The sequence below is a fragment of the Aedes albopictus genome, chromosome 2, assembly GCF_035046485.1.
Source record: "Aedes albopictus strain Foshan chromosome 2, AalbF5, whole genome shotgun sequence".
In the NCBI taxonomy this organism is placed as follows: domain Eukaryota; kingdom Metazoa; phylum Arthropoda; class Insecta; order Diptera; family Culicidae; genus Aedes; species Aedes albopictus.
Window position 1 is genome coordinate 369717549 of NC_085137.1, and position 24402 is coordinate 369741950.

The following is a 24402-nucleotide window of genomic DNA, read 5'->3' on the forward strand; positions in this document are numbered from 1 at the left end:
GTTGCCTGTTGTTCGCAGCGTTAGTTGCTTCCCAGGGAGCATATTGATTCGGTCTGAAGTACAAGACCGTCTAGGGTAGGTAATCAAAATTTGAACCAAATTGCAGCTTTCTGAAGCCGTGTAAATTTTAAGTGATTTTTTCTCCCACATGGAAATAATTTACTACGGCAAAATAGTATGTACATGAAAGCCACGGATATAAGCTTTCTGTTAAATGGTAAAAAGTTTGTATTTGGACCGAATTTCATTGAAATATTCGATTTTTCATCAACAATGATTTTAATCTTAATTTGAACCATCGCAATCATAATTTGAACCAATTTTAATCTTAATTTGAACTACTGTCGGCACCAGTTCGAGCAACTCACAAAACAGCCAATTCCATGCTAAACAATTAAAAATCACATGAATCTGCTAATTCTCATACCTATTTTTCATTAGGCAGTGGAATCTCAACTCAGAATGTTCAAAATTCTTTAGGAATGTGGAAACTAAATTTGGAATTTTTCATCCCTCAAGAGTAAACAAAGCAACCACTAGCGCAATCTACAGGCCAACACTAGAAGCTCACCCCCGTTTACTAGTTCTAATTTAGATTACAAATGGTTCAACTTAAGATAACATTCTCCAAGTAAGAATCACTTAAATTTGATAATTTTATGACAAATAATGCGGAATATTATTCGGTTGGTCGATTCTACGATAAATAAGCTTTCATTTAACGTATTCACTTATTGCGTGTGATGCAATGCATGAGCTGTATGGGTGCACCGAAAATGTGCTTTCTCTGGGGGGAAATAGGTGAAATCACAGTGATTTTTCAATTGCTCATTTTCGATGGCAAACACGCTTTTTCAATGCTTTTAAAGTTTATGTTATCAGATTATATTACGGAAAGCTGTTTAACATCTTTCTCGGGGCAATATTTGCCCAAAAAGTACGTCATACCAATGAATTTCAAAATAGTTCAAATTAAGATTACATTTTGACTAGTTCAAATTTTGATTTCTTACCCTACATCTTGATGTCCGTGCTAGGGGACGGTTTGCCGGTTTTATTGCCCGAAATGGTCTGAGCTCTACAATTCTTCTAAAAGTTCATGGACAACCCACGTGTTATATTATAACTGACAAAACGGACTCAATGAATTACACTGCTCGACAAAATTTTACAAAATTTGGTGTTATGGGATGAGAAAAAAAATAACAGGGATTTGGGACCCTAGAAGTGTCACAGTGAAAGAAGTTTTGAAAATATTTGACCGGGCCTTCACAGTTTAAAACCGAAGATTGTATGGAGAACATGGGGTGATCAATTGATATGTGCATTAGAACGTGCCGTGCATATTATTAAGCGTTTTCGGTATTTGGGTTAATTTCGTTATTGTCTAACGCCTGAATATATGCACAGCGCATTCTAATGCACATATCAATTGAACACCCCAAGTTCTCCATACAAACTTCGGTTTTGAACTGTGAAGGCCTGGTCCAATATTTTTAAAAATTCTTTCACTGTGACACTTCTATTACACTTCTAGGGTCCCAGGTGCGGTAAAGGCTGGGTATGCTGCGCGAACAAAAAGGACTTGCGATTGGAAACTCGGTACCTACGTGGAACTGTCAATCTCTCTACTTCATTGGGAGCACCCGCATATTCGCCGATCTACTGAAGGACCGCGGGTTCGGCATCGTAGCGCTGCAGGAGGTGTGGTGTACAGGATCCATGGTGCGAACGTTTAGAGGTAATCATACCATCTACCTGCGGCAACACACGCGAGCTGGGAACAGCTTTCATCCATCGTGATGGGTGATATGCAGAGGCGCGTGATCAGTTAGTGGCCGATCGACGAAAGAATGTGCAGGTTGAGGATCAAGGGCCGATTCTCCAACTTAAGCATAATAAATATGCACAGCCCACACTCCGGAAGCACTGATGATAACAAGGACGCATTTTACGCGCAGCTCGAACGCGAGTACGATGGCTGCCCAAGCCACGACGTCAAGATCATCATAGGAGATTTAAACGCACAGGTAGGCCAGGAGGAGGAATTCAGACCGAAGATTGGTAAGTTCAGCGCCCACCAGCAGACGAACGAAAACGGCCTACGACTAATTGATTTCACCGCCTCCAAAAATAAGGCCAATGCGTAGCACGTTTTTCCAACACAGCCTCCCTTATCGTTACACCTGGAGATCACCACAGCAGACGGAATCTCAAATCGACCACGTTCTGATTGACGGACGGCACTTCTCCGACATTATCGACGTCAGGACCTATCGTGGCGCCAACATCGACACCGACCACTATCTGGTGATGGTCAAACTGCGCCCAAAACTCTCCGTCGTCAACAATGTACGGAACCGGCGACCGCCACGGTACAACCTAGAACGACTGAAGCAATCGGATGTCGCCTCAGCATACGCCCAGAATCAAGAGGCCGCGTTGCCAGACGAGAGCGAGATCGATGCGACCCCTCTGCTGAAGTACAGTGAAAGCAGCCATCAACGACGCAGCCGAGAGCACCATCGGGTACGTGGAACGGAATCGACGGAACGAATGGTTCGACGAAGAGTGCAGAACGGTTTTGGAGGAGAAGAATGCAGCGAGGGCGGTAATGCTGCAGCATGGGACTCGACAGAACGTGGAACGTTATAAACAGAAACAGCAGACCCGCCTCTTTCGGGAGAAAAAGCGCCGCCTGGAAAAAGCGAAGTGTGAAGAAATGGAACTGCTGTGCCGTTCCTAAGAAACATGGAAGTTCTATCAGAAGCTCAACGCATCCCTCAACGACTTCGTGCCGCGAGCCGAAATATGCAGGGATAAAGACGGAGGCCTCCTGAAGGACGGACGTGAGGTGATCGAAAGGTGGAAGAAGCACTTCGATCAGCACCTGAACGGCGTGGAGAACGTAGGCACGGGAGCCCACGGCAACGGAGGAAACGACGAAGCCAGTGCAGCGGAGGACGGAAATGAACCAAATCCCACGCTGAGAGAAGTTAAGGATACCATTCACCAGCTCAAAACCAACAAAGCAGCTGGTAAGGATGGTATCGCAGCTGAACTCATCAAGATGGGCCCAGAAAAGTTGGCCACCTGTCTGCATCGGCTGATAGTCAGGATCTGGGAAACCGAACAGCTACCGGAGGAGTGGAAGAAAAGGGTAATCTGCCCCATTCACAAGAAAGGCGATCATTTGGAATGTGAGAACTTCAGGGCGATCACTATATTGAATGCTGCCTACAAAGTGCTATCCCGGATCATCTTCCGTCGTCTGTCACCTAAAACGAATGAGTTCGTGGGAAGTTATCAAACCGGCTTCATCGACGGCCGGTCGACAACGGACCAGATCTTTACCGTACGGCAAATCCTCCAGAAATGCCGTGAATACCAGGCCCCAACGCATCACCTGTTCATCGACTTCAAAGCGGCATACGACAGTATCGACCGCGCAGAGCTATGGAGGATCATGGACGAAAACGGCTTTCCAGGGAAGCTGCCTAGACTGATGGACGGTGTGCAAAACTGCGTAAGGGTTTCGGGTGAACTATCCAGTTCATTCGAATCTCGCCGGGGACTGAGACAAGGTGATGGACTCTCAGCCTACTCTTCAACATCGCGCTGGAAGGTGTGATGCGACGAACCGGGCTCAACAGCCGGGGAACGACTTTCACAAAACCCGGCAAATTTGTGTGCTTTGCGGACGACATGGACATTATTGCCAGAACATTTGGAACGGTGGCAGAGGTGTACACTCGCCTGAAACGCGAAGCAGCAAAGGTCGGACTGGTGGTGAATGCCTCAAAAACAAAGTACATGCTGGTAGGGGAACTGGGGGTAAGACGCCCACGTTAAGGAAGAGTCCAATTTTAACCACGAAACACTTTATAATACACATTTTTTTGGCACTACCATGAAGCACCAACATGTTTCCTTCCAAATGGAAGAAACCATATATCAGTTTTATGTTTTACTACCGAAAAATTTAAATTAAAAAAAAAAATGATTTTCAGAATCTTAGTTTTAATGCGGGGTAAAACGCGCCACTATCCACAGCTAACGCCAGGATGCCAAATTGTGTACATATACTTGCGCGCCTGGTTTATTATCAACTGTTATTGTTCGTGAATGGTATACAGTCATTACATAATCATGGATCACCTGTAACTATGGGTCAATTCTATGTAGGTAAACGTCATAGTGAGCTGTTTTATCAATAATTACTACAAAATGACGCATGGCTGTGTGATTAGTGAACTTATTTATAGTAAAAATGTGCTGTTGCTTGGTTCCAACTTGTGGTCTACATAATTTGTGCCAGAATTTTGATCTAAATGGCTATTTTCATGTAAATAACTAGGGGTGGGCATTTTACCCCACACATATGCCTTAGAAGTTTGGACCCTTGTAAAAAAGTTGTAAGGGTCAAATTCGATACTTTTTCCGCTTGGTACACAAATAATGGGAGCGTGCAAAACAGTTTGTGGGGATAGCGAGAAAAAAAATCTTTTAAATGATGTAAAAAAATGCAAACATTTGACAGGCTAAAATTACATCAAAAGTAATCAAAATCTTTTTTCGAAGTTTTTGTACATTTTTTGGTAAAAATATGTAAACTCAAATGTAAAGAAGCATTTTTATTCTTATTTTAGCGATAGCAATTGAAAAAAATATTGAAAATAACGTGGTTTCCCTAACACAAGGGTGGCGCAACTTGCCCCTTATGGGCGTTATGGTCGCTGTTCCCCTAGGCGGAACCGAACACGACCGGATCCGTCTGGGTAGTAATGTTACGATAGACGAGGATACTTTCGAGGTAGTGGAGGAATTCATCTACCTCGGATCCTTGCTGACGGCTGACAATAACGTGAGCCGTGAAATTCGGAGGCGCATCATCTGCGGAAGTCGGGCCTACTACGGACTCCCAGAAGAAGCTGCGGTCCACGCACCAAATGCACCATGTACAAAACGCTAATAAGACCGGTAGTCCTCTACGGGCACGAGACTTAGACCATACTCGAGGATGACCTGCAAGCACTCGGAGTTTTCGAGCGACGGGTGCTGAGGACGATCTTCGGCGGTGTGCAGGAGAACGGTGTGTGGCGGAGAAGGATGAACCACGAGCTCGCTGCACTTTACGGCGAACCCAGCATCCATAAGGTGGCCAAAACCGGAAGGATACGGTGGGCAGGGCATGTTGCAAGAATGCCGGACAACAACCCTGCAATGCTGGTGTTTGCAACTGATCTGGTAGGCACAAGAAGGCGTGGAGCGCAGAGAGCACGATGGGCGGACCAGGTGGAGCGTGACTTGGCGAGCATTGGGCGCGACCGAGGATGGAGAGCGGCAGCCGCAAATCGAGTATTGTGGCGTACCTACTATTGTTGATTATGTCTTGTCTTAAACGTGATGTTGAAAAAATAAATGTATGTATGTTCTAGGGTCCCAAACCCCTGTTATTTGTTTCTCATTCCATAACAACATTTAGTGTTGAACGGTGTTATTAACATAACACACTTCATGCAACAATCGAATTCTTTATGAATGCATCTCCAATTCATCTAGAATTCTTTATGAATTCATCTCCAATTCATAGAAAATTCTGAAAACTATAACTTAATCATTTTATGGTTATATCGGTCTTTTTCTACTCAGAGTATAAGGGAGTAGAGATCAAAGTGGATAATGAAATGATAGATATGATAGTATTCGCTAGGTTGTGAACAAGTACTTTTTTATAGAAGGTGAAATTAGACAAGTAGGCCATGTATTTAACGAATACCTACATCGAATGCGTGAAACTTCTGCCGTACGACCTGATCTTTGATCTCTACTCCTTTATATCCTTTATATCTGAGTAGAAAAAAGACCGACATAGCCATAAAATGATTAAGTTATAAATAGAATACGGTCGATAGGTAAATCAGAATATGACCTGAAAACAATTTTACAAATTTTACAACATTAACAACAGCGGAAGGAGTGACGTACTGGACGCCGAGAGAATAGCCTCTCACCGTTGGGCGCGGATGTAAAAAGCATCTGGCACACCAGGACCGGTGAGATGATGTTAGTGCTGAAGAAGGATGCGGTCAAGAAGGGCACCTCCTACAAGGCTCTAGCTCAAGAGGTAATGGGCGTGAGGGTGCAAGTCAGAGCCCTGGCGGCGGAGGCGAAACTCCAATGCAAAAACCTGGACGAGATCGCCAAGTCGCAATCACCCTCAAACAGCAGTTCGAGGTTGATGCGCCAAGTGCATCGATCCTTCTGAGGAAAGGCCCGGCAGGCACGCAGATCGCTACGATCAAGTTCCCAGTAGGGGAGATGAACAAGTTGACTGCTGTCGGCAAGGTAAGAGTAGGATAGTCCGTGTGTCTGCTCAACACCTACGAGTCGCCAGTGACGTGCTTCAAGTGCTTTGAGGAGGGACACAAGTCGCGAGCGTGTAAATGTTCTGACAGGAGTAGGATTTGCAGAAAGTGCGGAGTAGAAGGCTACATCGCCAGAGAGTACAACTCGGCACAAAAATGCCTGATTTGCACGGATAATGAGGGTCACACTACGGGCGGCCCTACATGTCCAGGCCCGCGAGGAGGTCGAACAAACCGACAGTAATGCAGGGTCGACGATGGGTATGCGCACAGTGACCACCTGGCGATTCAATACAGGGTAGAACACGAAGAAAGACCGCTGCAGCTGAGGATCATTGACAGCCATCGGGGATGGCTGGCCTCAAAGTATCTAAATACCAAGGTAAGAGATTCCCGCTAATATTCACGGATTAGTGAGAAAAGGAAAAAAGCAAAAAATAGTTATGAAGTTTGCGCTGATTTGTATGGGCACATCACTATTTAGCAAACTTTCTTATGAAATTAAGCACTCCCATCTTAGAAGCTATTATTTAATTGCATCTGACTGGATTAAATGTGACCTCCATGCAATAAAACAGAAAATATCGCCATTTGAAAATCGGTAACATTTTTTTCTAATTGATTCTAAACATATTTTTTCAGCATTTAGAAACATCCAAACTAACAAAACTTAACAAACTTTGCTGAAATAATGACATTTTAGTGTAAAAACACCAACTTTTCATAACTAACGCAGATGTGTTGGTGAGTCTCATTTTTGACATTTACGGGAATCTCTTACCTTGGTACATATTTATATACTTTGGGCTGGCCTCACGCTTCGATAAGCCGGCATTTGTGGAGCGATTGCTCATGGACGGCAGCAACTGCGGCATTTAGAAAATCTATTTTTAGACTGCCGGTAAACTGATGGGAAGGGGTGATGGATTTGCTACACCTTCCTCGTTGTGGCGATGATGGGGTAAGAATTTCAAAGATGTGCGAGTGCTTCCGGGCCATGTTTGTAGTACCAATTTGGTGGAAAAGTTATACCCAACGTTATATGGAATGTTGGTAACTGGTTCCGTTGAGGTTTTGGTCATCAAGAATGCAAAGTACAGTCTGTACATCCTAATAAATTCGTATGATTCGAACATGTATATAAGTTACTTTTGTACGCTAAACGTAGACTAAAAAATTAGAATCTGTCATAAGCATTCGGACATCACTGCTGCCGCTCGTTCCTAGCCGGAATGATTTCAATGCTACTGCTACCACTTGAACCTGCATTGGTTGCTACACTGGACTGCTGCTGCTTTTCACGTTCCAGCAAATTCCGCCTTACATCATCTTCTGTTACAACGGCGTAATCATCCAAATCAGGTTTAGATTGCTCTGGCTTGAAGTAATCGTCAACGACTCTGATGGAAATCGCTCCACCATCGTCACCGTCATCATCGTCATCGTCACTGTCCTGAAGCAACTGCTGCCCCTGGGATGGAGGAGGTCTTGCGGGAAGTGGTGGCCTTTCTCTATCCCGATCTCCTTTGAAGCTGGCCAGGTGTTGTAATCGACGCTTTGCGTAGGGGCTGGATTCATAGCCTTCAAAATCGGTGATTTCTTCGATGCTACCATTAGGGTTTATGTGCTGAAGTGGTTTGACTTTCCGCTTTGCGTAGGGGCTGTTCTCGTAACTTCGACTGTTGAAGTCCTGAATTTGGTTGGTACTGGTACTGGGTCCAGGTTGATGGACGGATACCGTGACGGAACGGGAGGACGTTGGGCTAGATGTTGCCGGCCTGTCCATTCTTAGGATATCGGTAGAATGGTAATGTAGCTCGGCGTCGTTTGATGGCTGTGCTCTCGAGCCTCTTGATTCGGTTGGTGAAGCGTGGACGTTTGCCGTCACTACGCGATTTGAGGTTGGACGCTGGTAGATTGGTGAATTTTGCGCGGGTAATGCATCGGTAGGCTCCTGATAGACTACTGCTCTAACAGATAGCACGTTTTCACTTCTGGATCGACTGCTCTGGCGAAGTTCAACTCGATCAGTTTCATCGTCGCCGTCAGTGCCCTCATCGCCAGTAGATTGACGATGTCGTCGTTTCTTTTTACGCTTACCACGAAGTAGTAGCTCGTCGAGTGATGCAAATGAAGCAGCATCAAACTTCGGAAGTAGTATGGCGTCTTCGTAGCACGGAGGACGTGACTCTCGCGCGTCAGGAGCATTCAGTTGTGCTTCTTGACGCAGCCTCAACTGATTTTCGCGAGCACTGTAATGCATCATAAAGATTAGGATTCAGTTCTATCCGAACTATACGAATACTTACACTTCACGCATCTCCTCAACGTTCTCTTGTCGTTCTCGCTCAGCGGCAAGTTTCCTTCGGGAATCAACGAAACGCTTTATGGACGAATACAAACAGAAGAACCCAAAGAAAGCCAAGATGGCCAACATGAAGTACGTCCAGATTCTCTCAGTCGTCCCCATGATGTCCTGTGGATACCATACGGATCGGCAAGCTGCCTCCCAAGTGGCTCCGTAGAAGTCTTCCGGACTGGTACAACGCAGTTGTTTATGGTCGTTTACCTGAAATAGAAAAAAAGAAACAAATATTAAGATGATGGAAAGTGATTCATTTGGTTTCATTTCAATATACAGAAGAAATTTTGAAACGCACTCCAAATATTTTCCAAAAGGTTTCTTAACTATTTTCTCTTTCCTGTTACAAACGCTACTTACCCTCCGAGGAGGTTCAGTTAAGAACAGGAAGAAGTCCAAGAATCCACTATCACGGCAGTCGCATCGCCAAGGATTATCGCCGAGCCAAATTTCACTGAGATATGTATTACTATCGAAGAAATCTACTCGAAATGGCGTGGTAAAACGGTTTCCAGACAAATTGATCCTCATCAGAGCCGGAAGTCGTGAGAATGTTGTATTCCTTATGGCCGTTATACGGCACATACTCAGGTCCAGTGTTTGTAATGTTTCCGACGCTATGTTCCACGGGTCATCATATAGCAAGTTATGCGATAGATCCAGATCGATTAGGGAAGGCATAGCACCCAAAGCATCTGCATCAACGGAAAGAATTTCGCACCAGCTCATATTGAGATGTGCCAGTGAGCTGGCGACGATCCTCTGTAATCGTGCAATATAGTTTCTGCTCAAGTTTATCTGTGTTAACATCTCGTTCTCCTTGAACGTTCGTCCATCGATTCGAGGTATTGCATTGAACGATAGATCCAATGTCTTCAGATTGCTCAGCTGCCAGAATGCATCACTGTGGACGAAGTTAATCGAGTTGGAGGAGAGGTCGATGTTCTCCAATAGAGGATTCGCTACAAAGCTGTTGCCCATCAGCTGACGAATCATGTTTCCTCGCAGAATTGCTGTCTTTAGGTTCGGGAAACCACCCAGTTCAATGGAATCCAAATTGCAGTACGATAGATTTACACGTCTCAGACTGGTGGACGTCACATTTCCATGCGTAGACAGCGACAGTTTGTAGTTCCTAGCGAAATTTACATAGGCCAGCGACGACAGTCCACTCAGAGCCGTTGATTGTAGTGTGCTTATCCGACAATTACTCAAGTCCAGTGTCTTCAACGTGTCAGACTTGATGTCTGAAATCCCGTGCAATGGGTTTCCGTTAAGTTTCAGAGTTTCCAAACTGATCAGCCCTTGGATGACTTCCTTTCCGGATACTTTCGTAATTTTGCAATTGCTCAAATCCAGATATCGCACTGATGCACTCACAAGCACCAGCGCAATGTCGTTGCTGGAAAAACTAGTAAATTGGTTGTCTGCTAAGCTGAGCTCTTCCAAAAACGGAGTTTTCTGCAACAGCTCATTTGGGTAGAGGTTTGCCCAGTTGGAAATGTTGTTTTTGGACAGATTTAACTGTTTGAGTGAGTGCAACCCTTCAAGCGAGAAAGGCGGGAGAGAGGAAATCAGATTCGAAGACATGTCCAGGTATCGTAGGTTTGAGAATTGAGCTACTTCCGGTGGGATGAAGGTGAACATATTCTCTGACAAATCGAGAATTTGAACCTGGAAAGAATGGAAACAAATGAGCTGTGCTACAAGAGGTTGGGGAAAGAATAACAATTATACTCACATTCGTATCTGGAAAATGTGGTAATTCCGAAAGTCCCAATCCAGAACAGTCAACGTAGAAATCACCGGAATCATGATCGTAGTGGCAGTGACATCCATTGGGGCAAAATTCTTCGGATCGGGAATGTCGTACCAGTAATGCCAATACTAGGAGGAAAACTCCAACTGTAATTGACCTTGCTTCCATGATAAGCTAAAACATTGAAGGGATGTACGAGTTATTTTTTATTGCATTTATCACAATCATTTGCATGCTATTTTTCGTACTCAAGGTATACCAAGAATCGATAACCACATCGTCAACTGTATCACATTATCTAGGTATATATTAAATTTTAATAATATTTTTTCTATATTAACGATGACATTTCCCGAATACAACTTGCAGATTCATTTAATGGCTTTATTTACTAAAGTAGTAATGCAGACTTTAATGGCGTATGATTCTGTATAGAGAAAGGAATCAGGGTGGATAGGGCATGGTTTTCCAAATAAGAGATGAAAAATGATGAGTCGACAACCTAGATGAAACGTCCACTTCCACCTCTTCTCATAAATTCTTACTTCAAGGGCCAGCTGATGACAGAGACCGCCAGCTTTAATTGTGTGCTTAGCTGTAATTTTTTGCCTTCTAAAACTAAACTATAGGAGGTTAATCCGCTCAACAGACACCTGAAGTGGGAGGTCCAGGTAGTGTGGACTCTTCTCTCGGCCCACTAAACAACATTCCCATGGTCTCCAAAACTTTCGTCTCTCCGAAGCCACCAAAAAGGTATTGTTTCACAGTGGGGCTAGTGCACATCGCAACGTTAAGGTTAGTTGCGTAGCCTGCAGCAACGTACATGATTACTCGATGACCAAAGCGAGGTCCATCAAGCTAATATGCTGGCGCTTACCTAGCTTCCCGAGGGGTCCTTTCCACCCCCTTTGCCCTCGGAAGGCGGGCAGGGTCAGCACCACGCCTGCTGCCAACTGCACGGCAAGTGTTGAGAACTGATACCGCGTGCACAGCGATTTGACCTTCCCGTAAGTAAGACCCTATCAGACAACACACAGAAGGGCGTGCTGACATTAGGCCTCCACCTGTCCCGACTTTGCCGAGGTCTCCTTTACGGGCTCTGATTCAACCCAGTAGACCAGCGCCACGACAACAACATTGCACCCGATTCTTTTTTTTTTTGCACGGGTCTGATTTTCGCTATAACTCAGTCAATGTTTAACCTATTTTCATGAAATTTTGTACACATGTAGGCACGGTTAATACTATCATGAGATCTGGTCTGCAGAATCAGGGTTTGGGCAAGGTTTTGGGGTTTATCAGTCCCATTGCTCTTGACTGGGAGACGACGCGTCGTGGAAGAAGCTGATTACTTGACACATGGTAATTAGCTAAAAGACCTACGGAGAATGCCCGAAACACGACGTTAAGATTGTTATCGGTGACGCCAACGCGCAGATCGGAGAGGACTTTTTCCGTCCAATCATCGGTACGGAGAGCCTTCACTCCGTCACTAATGACAACGGCCTGAGATTAGTCAACTTTGCTGCCGCTAGGGGGATGGCCATTAGTAGCACCTACTTTGCACGCAAGGATATCCGCAAGCTCACCTGGAGACACCCAAACGGAGATGTTTGCAACCAAATCGACCATGTGCTAGTGCTGGTAGAAGGCCGACACTTCTCGGACGTAATTGATGTTAGAACTTTTAGAGGTCCCAACATCGACTCAGATCACTTTCTCGTATTTAGTAAGATTCGAGCTCGGTTATCAACCGTGTCGGACTCTAGGAACCGAAGATCGACGCGTTTCAACATCCAGCGGTTTTCAGCAGCGGTCCAGCAGAAGCTGGACGAGCGGATAAGTGAGATCAACGAGAGCGAAAATCTCAACACTCTGTGGGAGTCTATTCACGGAGCGATGAGTACAGCAGCGCGGGAGGTGATAGGCACTGCTCAAAGACGACCTAGGAACGGGTGGTTCGACGAGGAGTGCCAGAGGGTAACGGACGAGAAGAATGTTGCCGGAAGCCTTATGCTGGTGCCGGGGACCCGGCAGAGCAGGGAGCGATATAGGGAAGCAAGAGTAGCCGAAAAACGAATCCACCGCAAAAAGAAAAAAAAAAAAGAGCACGAGGAAAATGTGATTGCTCAGGCGCAAGAACGTACGGAACAGAATAATATGCGGAGATTTTACGAAACTGTCAATGGCGTGCGGAGAAAAACAGTGCCTTCTCCCGTCATGTGCAACGACCGTAATGGAAACTTGCTGACAGACAAGACAATGGTGACTGCCAGGTGGAGAGAGCTCTTTGAGGTATTGCTGAACGGTGGGAGTGGAAGAGCGACGGACAGAATACGAATCGACGACGACGGACAAACTGTGGAACCTCCAACGCTAGACGAGGTCAAGACAGCCATTAGGGGACTGAAGAATAACAAGGCTGCTGGAAGGACGAACTCCCGACAGAGCTTCTCAAGCACGGTAGTGAGTAGCTGTATCAACTCTTACACCATATTATATTAAATATATGAGAGGAGGTAGAACTGCCTGCTAGTTGGTTGAATGGTCTCATTTGCCCTCTTTTCAAGAAAGAGCATCGACTGGAGTGCGCGAATTACAGAGGAATAACACTTCTCAATTCAGCGTACAAAATTTTGTCCGGAGTTCTGTTTCACAGGCTGAGGCCGATTGAGGAGTCCTTCATCGGCGGATATCAGGCAGGATTTCGTGAGGGCCGATCAACGACGGATCAGATGTTCACCCTGCGACAGATTCTCGATAAATTTCGGGAGAACAACTTGCAGACCCATCATCTGTTTATTGATTTGAAGACGGCGTACGATTTAGTGAAGAGAAACGAGTTATGGCAGATTATGATGGAACATGGATTTCCGGCAAAGCTGATTAGACTGATTCGTGCGACGCTTGACGGATCGAAAAGTGTACGGGTTGCAGATGAAATTTGTTCAACATAGCACTATAAGGAGCGATAAGGAGAGCGGGTGTGCACAGGAGCAGAACCATTGTCACGAAGTTGCATATGCTCCTGGGCTTCGCGGATGATATCGACGTGATCGGAATCGACCGTCGGGCCGTGGAAGAGGCGTTCGTACCTTTTAAGAGGGAGACTGCGAGGATTGGACTTACGATTAATACACTAAGGTCTTCTTTTACACGGGTAGTTTTTCTGCTTTAACTCGGTCAATTTTGAGCCAATTCACATGAAAATTTGTACACAGGTAGACACGGTTAGTACTACCTGTGTACGGAAAATTAGATAGGTAGGTTCAAAATTGACCGAGTTAAAGCAGAAAAACTACCCGTGTAAAAAAAGACCTTAGTGTACCACAAAGACTAAGTACATGATTGCTGGTGGTCCACGTCGGTCCGGCCGTGGTTTGATGTTGTGGATGAATTTGTTTATCTTGGTGCTCTAGTAACGTGCGATAATGATGTTACCCGCGAGGTGAAAAGACGGATTGCGGCTGCGAATCGGGTCTTTTCCGGTCTGCGAAACCAGCTGAAGTCCCGCAAGCTGCAAACGAAGACAAAACTCGCGTTGTACAAGACTCTGATTCTTCCGGTCGCTTTATACGGTCATGAAACGTGGACGTTGAAAGAATTTGATCGGAGAGCTTTTGAAGTCTTCGAACGTAAAGTGCTTCGAACAATACTCGGCGGTAAACTGGAGGACGGCATCTGGCGGCTTCGCATGAACTACGAATTGTACCAGGTATATATTAAAGAGGTGGATATAGTGAAGCGAATACAACACGGCAGGCTGCGGTGGGCTGGACACGTAGCCCTTATGCTGGAGGAACGACAAGCTAAAATTATATTAAGCAGAGAACCACGATGGGGTCGTCGGCTTCGTAGAGGGCGACTGGAAGCGATTGGCCCAGGACCGAGGCCAGTGGAGGCGGATACTTCATTGGGCGTAGACTCACCGCTACGAGTTGTAGCCCATCAAGTATCAAGGTAATTAATTAGCTAGCTAGATGCGAATATCAAAACGGGATATGCCACAAAATTCAGCTTATTGGACGCAGAGGCTTAATTTCCCCAACATGGGAGGAAAAACAATACTGATAACTTCATACCTATCTGTCACTTGTGCTTGTTTTTCGCCTGGGTCGTCGTTGTTATCGTCGCGAACATCGTCAGCAGCAGAAAGTTGTTTCGTTTTTATTTTATGTAAGTGTTTAAAATGTGAATGAGTTTTGCGTAATTTTTGTCGCGAAACGGTGAGAAAAACATTGCGGAGCTAGAGTTGGCGATTGCCCCACTACAGAAGGACAAATTCGACTACGATGGGCTGTTTGGTATGTAACTTTTGCCTGAAGATAATTTTGTTTTCATTGATGGACAGGGCAGGTGATTATGGTGGATATTTTGAGGTGCTTTGTCTGCAAGCAGCTAGTGAATGGCTATGTGGACGGATTAAGATGGCACCTCAAACAGCACGAGAAAAATCATGATTATCAAAAAACAAATTGTTCACTCCACTTGCATGCAAAATGGGTGCAAAATGGGAGGAAATTTAATGGGCTTAGGCAACACATAATTTCAAAAAATCCACAGTCCACCAACAGAATTTTTGGTTCTGGTTCGGCAAATCTAAAAGCATTGGGAAGCGTAACGATTGATTCAGTGGTTGATAAGGCAGAAATCGAAGTGGCAACTACCGCTCATGAATGTTTCGCTAGTGAACCGACTAAGAAAACTGCGGACGAAGACATAAACAGTTTGCGCCAGTTTGCTGCAGTTTTAGTTTGTCATTTAAAAGCTGACGTTTCTTTAACAGACACTTTTTGCGAATCAATAATTGAGCATGTCAATGGTGATGTATTTAAAAATGTTGGGAAGTTAATTGAAAACAATGCTACTTATATTGATTCGCATGATATTGTCCATGTTGAACTACATTTTCTACATTTTCATACCTACAGGTTGAGGACGATATCGAGCAGTTCACTGGTTCATACCGAGGCACCAGGAATCTCGTCATGGTTTTCAAGGCCCCATTATACATGGTAGGGAAGACATACATCCGAGTCGGATAACAATGTTTTGGAACAGGGTCCGAAATCGAACGAGGTTTTTTCACAATAATTATGCCACATTTCTATTTCAACTGTAAATTTGAACCGTCGCACTAAGGGGCGTTTGGCCAATCTAGCTGGCCATAAGTCATTTTTCAAAGTCACTCGTATTGTGGAAATGTGTACTGAATATGGTACCTGGATAGTTATGGAATACTTCCCTATGCTAGAATTTCCATCAAACAAATCCATACAAAGTCTGCTTTAGGTCAAAGCTAGGGTTGAGAAATTTTACTGTTTTCGAATAAAGTTTGTCTCTGACCATTTGGTTATGTTTTCAGTTTTTATGACCGCAAAGTCAGTTTCAATAGGCAAAACATACCACAAATGTTGCAACGAGGTGATAAAACAATTCATGTTTGCAATTTTTTTAAAGTTATATACCTTGAGGCTCCCTCAGGTGAAAACAAACAAAGAAACATCTGCAGTTTTTGATTGCTGGCGATTGCTGGGTCGACACCACCTGTAACACAAGCTTTCACATCCTACTTGAGCTTAATAGAAAATCCAGCTGCGTAAAAGTGCGTACTTTTGAGCAATCGACGTTTTTCTGAATGAGAGTTATTGAAGAAATTGTAATTTCAGGGCCATTGCATACTTTAAGGCGTATTACAGTCTATGGGTCTAGCCATCTGATTTTTTAATATTTAGTTCTATTTTATCAAAACCCATTCTGTTAAGCGTTTCAAGGCCATATTTTGAATATATTTTGTTTGATTTACCAAAAATAAGTGTCAAATAGTTGAAAAATTGATTAAAATATGATTGTAGAGCAGGTTGAAACTTTTAAAAAAGGAAAACACATCTACGAATTTAATTTTTGGCTTAAAAAGTCTTAATTAACTTCTTATTTATGAACATAATTTTGAGATGGAGTTCTTTAATTATAGTTTTTGATACTCGTATACATTTTGCTGAACTGATCGATGAAATCATAGTTATTACGTAAAGTAGGCAATTTCTCTCTCGTTATTAAAGTAATCGTTATTAAAGGTGTCACTGATCATACCTATCAACTTTTACCAACGGTCATTGCATACAAGTGAAAGTTACACGTTTCATATTATTAAAACAAGTACTAGTTTACTCAGTACATATTGAAATAACGCAAACATCTATCAATAATATTTTAGTATTTAAAAACAAGAAATGTGTTCAATAAACAATATTCGTTTATGTAAAAAATACCCTGAAAAGTGAAATGCAGCGTCCCTAAATTCGAATTTGTTGTCAAAATTCTTACAGGTATTGTACTTTTGAAGTTATTTGATAAATATATTTCTCTAGGCGTGATTTACGCCTAAAAGTAGGCAATTTGATAAGATAGTGAAAAATTTGATAAGATAGTGTTAATATGTCGATTATTTAATTGGAAAAGGCATTTGTAGTTGTGTAAGCCATGCTAATTGCGTTCGAATGTCGTTTAAGTAGTGTTCCAATGCTTATTGTGAATTAGATTTGTGAAAATCCCCTGAAAATAATATTGGCCAGCTAGATTGGCCAAACGCCCCTTAGTGCGTCGCTTTCACATTTTTATTCGTTTTTTACGACATCGGTCATGAACCATTGACTACAGTAACCGCGTTTTTGCTTCAACTGAAGTAAAGCGCGCACAATTTTAAATTGTTCACTCATTGTTTATCGTTTTTTTTTTGTTTTTCTCAAACAACTCAATAAAAAATTGTATACGTTGAATATTTGAAGGTGCAATTTCAATATGCAAGCTCTATCTTGTACCGACTTTTCGAACCCTCTAAGCAGAATACCCTCTTCGAATGAGTGTAATCAGTTTCGTACCTTTTAATTCCGCCCTATGGGCGCCCTACATAGGGCGGAATTAAAAGGAACGAAACTGATTACACTCATTCGAAGATGCAAGCTCTAGATAAAATGATAAAATATATACGTTGTAGTTGCATTTTTATTATCGTTTATTTTACAAGAAACATCTCGAATTCTGAAGATATTCATCACAAAGGCCTCTGCGTATTGTCATTCGGTCTTTATGGTGGGTATCTATGAATTTCGAGATGATTTACCTCAATCAGATATTCTAATTAAATTTTGCTTACGCGATCATTAAAAATACTTGAATTTGCTAAAAATGCAACAATTCATATACACTTGAAGCTTGCTGGAACTCCAGCAAAATGAAATGGTGTTTGCTGATTCTCAGCATTGCTGCTGTCAAATATTTGAAAATGCGTTTTGCTGGCCAACCAGCAAATATTGTTTTGCTGGATCCTTTTCTGAATTTACAGCATGGCAAAAACCAGCAAAACAAAAATAGTGTGTAGAGATGGGAATGAAGTATGTAAGCATGCGTTAGATTGAAACCCAGCAGGAAATTTCAGCAGCGACACGCCTACAGGCACATGGTGGTGCAGCCTCGGTAGGTAGGTACCTACAACAGTTTGAAGCAGATGAAACCAAACGTCTAAGAGAGCTGAAGAGGATCATCCTGGATGTGATCCAAACGAGAACAAATCTTCATTCGGCGTAGATTCCGCGGAACGGGTTTTGATCCATCCATCATTAATCATTAGTATTGATCGTATTAAGTTGACTTATTGTCATACTAAAATTACGTAGCGTACTTATTGCGTGTTTCGTTTACTCGTTACAATGCGTAAGTATCTGTGAAGCGTAGTTCGAGTCCGCACTGGTGAGCTCCGCAAATCGAATCTTGAGCGCAAACATTTCAAATCCGATTTAAAAATAACAAATTTATTTCGCGGAATTTTTACAAACATGATTCATATCACTGCTGGCTTCGGTGTTGTCACAGAGTACACACATGTCTGCATCGCACCTTGCACAAAAACTTTCGCTGATAACGGTACCGCGCATCCCATCGACTTTTAGGCGTTGATAAGATAAAGATTATCTTTTTTCCACTTCGCTCAGGTACCGTTTGCTTCTGTGTTCAACCAGGAAAAATCACCGTCAACTATTTCTTTTAATTTCGTTTTACACTCGATCATTCAAATATTCTCAAAATGTTGTAAGACATCAACTTACAAAACACACAATCCGCTCTACAAATTTCAATTTGCATCAAGAAAGCAGGCTTACACAACAAACTACACTGAATGCTTCAAAAAATGCACGATCGCTTACTTTTATTCCTTGCAAACAGTTACTTCACATCACAGAAAATCCATCTCTTCACTGGAGATTGCTGTTCAACTTCCTTCAATCAGAACGGGAAATTACACAACACAATATCGGCAACCTGTTCCGCAACGACACCGGTACGAGATGAAAATTGAAACTAAACTAAATCGATAATACGCACTAAACCCCCTTTCGGGTGGGTCGGGTGTCTTATCAGTACGGTCCCACACCCGTTAGTGATAAGATAAACGGCAGGCCGTTATGGACCGTTTCGATTAAACCTGGCTGCGAACACGATATTACCGACCTAGTTTAGGAGAAGTATGCAGCCATTTTTCCTATGTTTGATTGGTGGGCACCTGATAAGTTAAATTCAATTGGGATACTTTCTTTCTTCAATTGGGATAGTTTCTCGTTACCAGTAACGAGGAAATTGTTGAGATAAAGCCTGTATCCGCATTAATTGGTAAAATTGGCCAAATAATTGACTGAGAATTATTTGGTGTATGCTTATTATTTGTTTTAAATTTCATAAAAATCGATGCATTACTTTTAACTGTGGATGAAAAACAAACAGACGTGGTTTTAAGCATTTTGTACAATCATGACCAATTTTCATTCGCATAATAGAAGGCTATTTTACGCTACAGTTTAAAGTTCTGTGATGATAATTATGAAATTTCGTTAGCAGTTTTTATTTGAAAAATTTCATTAACTTTGATCAATTAGTTTGAAAGCTACTGGTGTTGATAGGGGTGGCTGTTAGTGAAAATTTTTCGTGCTTTTCATGTGTGATGTTTGCCTATTCATAACTTTTGAATTTCTCTGCCAATTTTCATGAAATTGTCACAAAAAGTATACCTATAGTGGATATAGTACTTTCCATAGTACAATCGAAACAATAAAGGGTGCTGTGCTGACTAATTGCTGTCTGAAGGGCTAAAATCTCGTTCAGTCTTCTCAATACATGTTTCGACTATAAAATTCTTGATAGTGCATCGGTTTTTTTTTTAATTTTGCCTATGCAACAAATGTAGATTGAGAGGTTTGTGTTCAAAATTTCAGCCTTTGCCAAATTCAAAAGTTACAGCGCTGACAAGCAAAACTAGGGGCTGTACAAAATTTAATGGCGCACATTCTACTCTTTCATTGCTACAACAAAAAGTACTGCACCAATTCACATGGAATTTTTTAGGTGAAATGAACAAATCTTATGATGTTATTAGGCCAAATTTGAGCAATTTAGCGTATCTATTACAAAGCTATAGTTGTATTTCTGTGTCCCGATTATTGAGGATATTGGCTTTAGTGTTCATATACCGAACAATATTTGTAAATATTCCTATTCGGATACGCTGAGCTGCACTTCATAGTATATATGCAAATAGTCTTCTAGAGGTTCGATGAACTGAATATTATCTAGGTCGACCACAATATGACTCACTGTTTCAAAATCTTCTATAAAAATCAGCGAACTCCTTGATGAAAACCTACTATGAAGTCTAACATCAAGCAGCTCATCCAAGATAGAACGTTGTTGGGATCATTCTTCGACTCATTCTCAACACTTTCTTGTAATGTAAATACTAATTCAACGATTCTGAGATGCGTATTGTGTTCGACTGTGATGTGTATGCCCTTTTTCATTTTACTGCTTTTGAGGGGTTTTGATGACACAAACTACATTTTCGATAAATTTAAAGCAAGTTCATTTTAAGTGAGTTCGATAATTTTGAAGCAATCAAATAAGTTTTACTGTGTGATTTCAACGTAATTCAATTGAATGAGGTCAGATTGATTCAATAATCGATGTTTAGAAGAATCTCTTCTAACTAGCTCTTCGAAACAAAACTTATGTATAGCATCGAGCATGTCCATATTATATTTTTTGCCCAACTATCCTGGAACAGGTTCCTGACACACCGAGGTCCAATTTTGGGAAAAGCTGACAAAAACTCAATTTTTGGACATGTCTTATATGGGATACAGTATATTGAGCATTCATCCTTAATATGGGAAAGATGGATTGGAAATATTGATTTTGTATCTTGTTACAGCACTGAATAGCTGCTGATGGAAAAAGGGCTGAATTTTTGATAAGGAACACAAACAAGTTCAACAACTACAAAAGTCTATTGATATAAGCAATACAATTGCTTTCAAAAGTTTATTTATAAGTTCTTGTGTATATCAGACATCTGCAATGGAACAAGAGATCCAAATAACACTTTTGGCTTCAAAATTGACATTACATGTCATTAGTACGAAACATTCTTACAGTTCGACTTGAAAGTGTTTTACAAATCGCTCTCCGCTACTCCCCGCAGGGAGATTCCGCTCAAATGCTCGTCTATGTACGCAGAATCGGTTAAAGAAAAATGCAACTGCCAAGAGCTGCCAAAACAATAGCGCCATGGTGGTATGTGTTCAGTAAAATAGTATGAAAAACATCAATTTTGTTCGGATTTTGTTCGAAGAAATCGGCAAAAAAAAAATGCCTTTAAAATGAAATTGAGCGCTAAATCATGATCCAATAAACTCAGATACGCTAAAACTAGCAGACTACTATGATTTGGCAATTTTTGCCAGGTATGTATTTTCAAATCTGGGCTACTGTGTGACATTAGCACAGCTCTTCATTAATTCCTATACTTTTGGTTTTGTAGCTTTCGGTGGACCAGTTGTTTGGCTGCAAAATTCAGTCAATTTCGTAGATTGTTACAGTTACAGTAGTACAGTATACTTCCTAGATTGGATACTAACGGCTCTCATGTTCCTTTAAAAAGCAAACAGCTGTACACCAATCATCAAAAATTGCTTGTGCCGTCAAACATCGAGTAAAATACCGAAACGATGACTGTTGACGGCGCCGAAGTCTATCCCACTTGCGCACAAGTGCGAAGAGGTTTTCATTACCGGGGTGTGATTTATGCGCGACCGGTCAATATCGATATACATTAGGTTGTTGATGTTTACACCAGGATAATGGAAACAGTCGGTACATTTTAAAGATTCAATACGAAAACTGTAAAGTAGTTTGTTATTTGAGATTAGTTTGCTAATTGCAAGATCGTGGTATTTAGTGTGCTGAATTAGATAAAATACCGTAAGTTGCAATCAAAAAACCGTGTAGATTGTGTGTACTGCATAGTGCAATTAGTAATCAAAACCTTTCAATCTAGATTGTCGTAAATGATTGCTCGTGAGTAAGGTTGACTAAATGGACAAGGGTGGATCTGGTGTAGCAAAGTGTGAGTAGAAGGTAACAGAAAATGATAAAAGATAATTGAGAAATATTCATATGTTTGAGCATCAGAATTAGCGCAGAAGGTCAAATATTGTCATCGGTAATTCGCGCTTGATAGGGAGAACCATTTCTTGTAAGTAACTAATGAATAATTTAAATCACTAATTGTATAATGAACTCAAAAATACATTTCTAGTTTGAGCTGCGCGGAAAATGCCTGCTACAAGAAAATAGTTGTTTCCGATTCCGAACAATGAAATTTAGCTTCGATCCTGGCTGAATAAGGAAAAATGCAAAGAAAAAAGAAACTTTTATTATGTAAGATATAATACCCCGTTTCCGATGAATAATGGCGATACCGTAATACGGGGTATCATTGATCAGCAGCGTAACATTGATCGTCTTGACCGACCTCATGAAATGTTCAAACAAGCATTTTACGTTGATTCAGTTTCTACTATCGAATGGTATATCGTAATCTGCTATTATTTAGCTATTAAATGACATGTAATTCATGAAAATTGAATTACATAAACATTAAAATAAATGTATTTTTACAAAACTGTGTTTTATAACGCCATGAGATACATTGTCAAACATTCATGCTTGGCATGAATACTACATACAATATGAGGTTCGAAATCACTGTATTACTTCAATAAGATATCCTGGAATTGGATTTAATAAATGAAACTTCTATGAAAGTGCTCTTTTTTAATAAAATATACGATTTTTTAAAAAAAAGGCATTAATTTTCTTAAGATATTGCCTACCTTTAGGCGTTATTCGCAGTTTAGAGGATTTTAATCTTTAAATAACTTAAAAAGTACAAAAGTTGTAAGAATTTGGACAACATATTCGAAATCAGCATCCCCGAATTTAGTAAGTAAGGGTATTTTCAAAACAAACGAACATTGATCACTGACATGATCAATGTTACCCCAAATCAACAAAATAAAAAATTAGATTAAAAAGCTTATTTAAACATGTTTTAAAGTTTCACAATACTTTTTCGTGTAGCTTAACATATACTTAGAGAGCCAGTACTTGTTTTAAAAATATAAAACATGCAACGTTTGCTGTAACAAGAGAATTATTCAAGAAAGATCGAAAATTCTGATCAATGTTACCCCGGATTACGGTACGATCAACCTCTGCAAAAAATCTTCTCAACAAATCCCATAGACCCATCCTATTGAACTGAGGCCTAGCTTGGCAAAACAAATCTGGGCATTGGGGTTAGTTCATAGTTTTATTCTCGAATTTGATCTCAAAAACTAGCGGCAGCACGCATTCGGTGAGCAGCGAATTGTCCTTCGTCAAAGAGACTCAATAATCTCTGGATTATATTTACGACCATTTCTTTTAGAATGACGCTACAGATTAAAACGCGCTGGAATGATGGCATTTCGAAATTGCATCAGTTCCCACCAAAAGTCGACTTAATACTTCCAAATATTCTCGTTCTTCCTGCGTGTCAAGCCCAATCGAGTTTTCACACGAAGCGACTTCTTCGCTGTTTGCTTAACAAGCTCTTTTTGCATTTCCTCCTACAATACTTTTAATTCCCATTCCTCGCCCTGCATCCGGAGCTTGCGAAGCGCCTTTTCTAGCTATTCGCAGCAACTTTACCAAAGCGTCTGTTTTGGCAAATGCTTTGCTTTGCTTGTTCAATTCTCGCAAAAATCCTCGCAACACTATTCCAAACATTAGGAAGCACTTAGCATTCTAAAATTTCATTATAAGGACAAGATAGGGTCTTGTACCATTCGGGCAGGTGTACCTATTTTGGGCACTTGCCGCTGTAACTAAGTCAATTTCAAACCGATTGATTTGAGTTTTTGTATAGAGTTAGATACTGTACGTGCCTAACTCTATACAAAAATTCAAATCAATCCGTTTGAATTTGGCTTAGTTATAGCGACAAGTGCCCAAAATAGGTACACCTGTCCAAATGGTACAAGACCCTACGTGTTCAAAATTTCATTTACTTTGTTAAATTAAAAGAGTCGACTCTTTTTGAGGGTGAATCGAAAGCGATTCACCCTCAAAATTGAATCAGTTTCTACATCTCTGCTTGGTCCTCATAATACGCCTCCAGGTATGCAACCACACAGTATCCACATGTACATAGTTCATCAGATGACCAAACAGAAGAAAGCCTGTTATATATTTTGTACACCACCTAGTTTAGGAGCTCCAGATGAATGATTAAAGATTGGCTGCCGAATGCTTCTTTAGTTATTATTTCTTAATGTAGAAAGACTGTAGAATTTCTTACAAGTATTGACTTAACGGTTTTGAGGTGCACACATACAATAGGCTGTGAAGTGTATGTCCTCTTAAATGGTTGTGAAGTGGAACAATCTACCTTTTCGATAAATGAAGTTAATTTCTAGTTGTTAGGCATGTTTTCAACGTAAGTGAATAAAATAGGGTCCAATTGATCCAATCATCGATATTTA

General features: G+C 41.5%; 1 protein-coding gene across 2 annotated transcripts; it reads right to left on the reverse strand.

Annotated features, from left to right (window-relative positions):
• Positions 1-7472: 7472 nt before the first annotated feature.
• LOC109430553 (toll-like receptor 6) lies at positions 7473-18862 on the reverse strand. 2 transcript variants are annotated; one of them, XM_019706627.3, is made up of 5 exons: positions 18694-18862; positions 10472-10663; positions 9091-10404; positions 8678-8937; positions 7473-8620 (listed from the first exon to the last, which is right to left on the reverse strand). In XM_019706627.3, the coding sequence occupies exons 2-5, from the start codon at positions 10655-10657 to the stop codon at positions 7573-7575; spliced, it is 2808 nt and encodes a 935-aa protein (XP_019562172.3). In that variant the 5' UTR covers positions 10658-10663; positions 18694-18862; the 3' UTR covers positions 7473-7572. The 2 variants fall into 2 exon arrangements, with proteins under 2 accessions (XP_019562172.3, XP_062708926.1); XM_062852942.1 differs by lacking the exon at positions 18694-18862 and adding an exon at positions 18595-18612.
• Positions 18863-24402: the final 5540 nt, after the last annotated feature.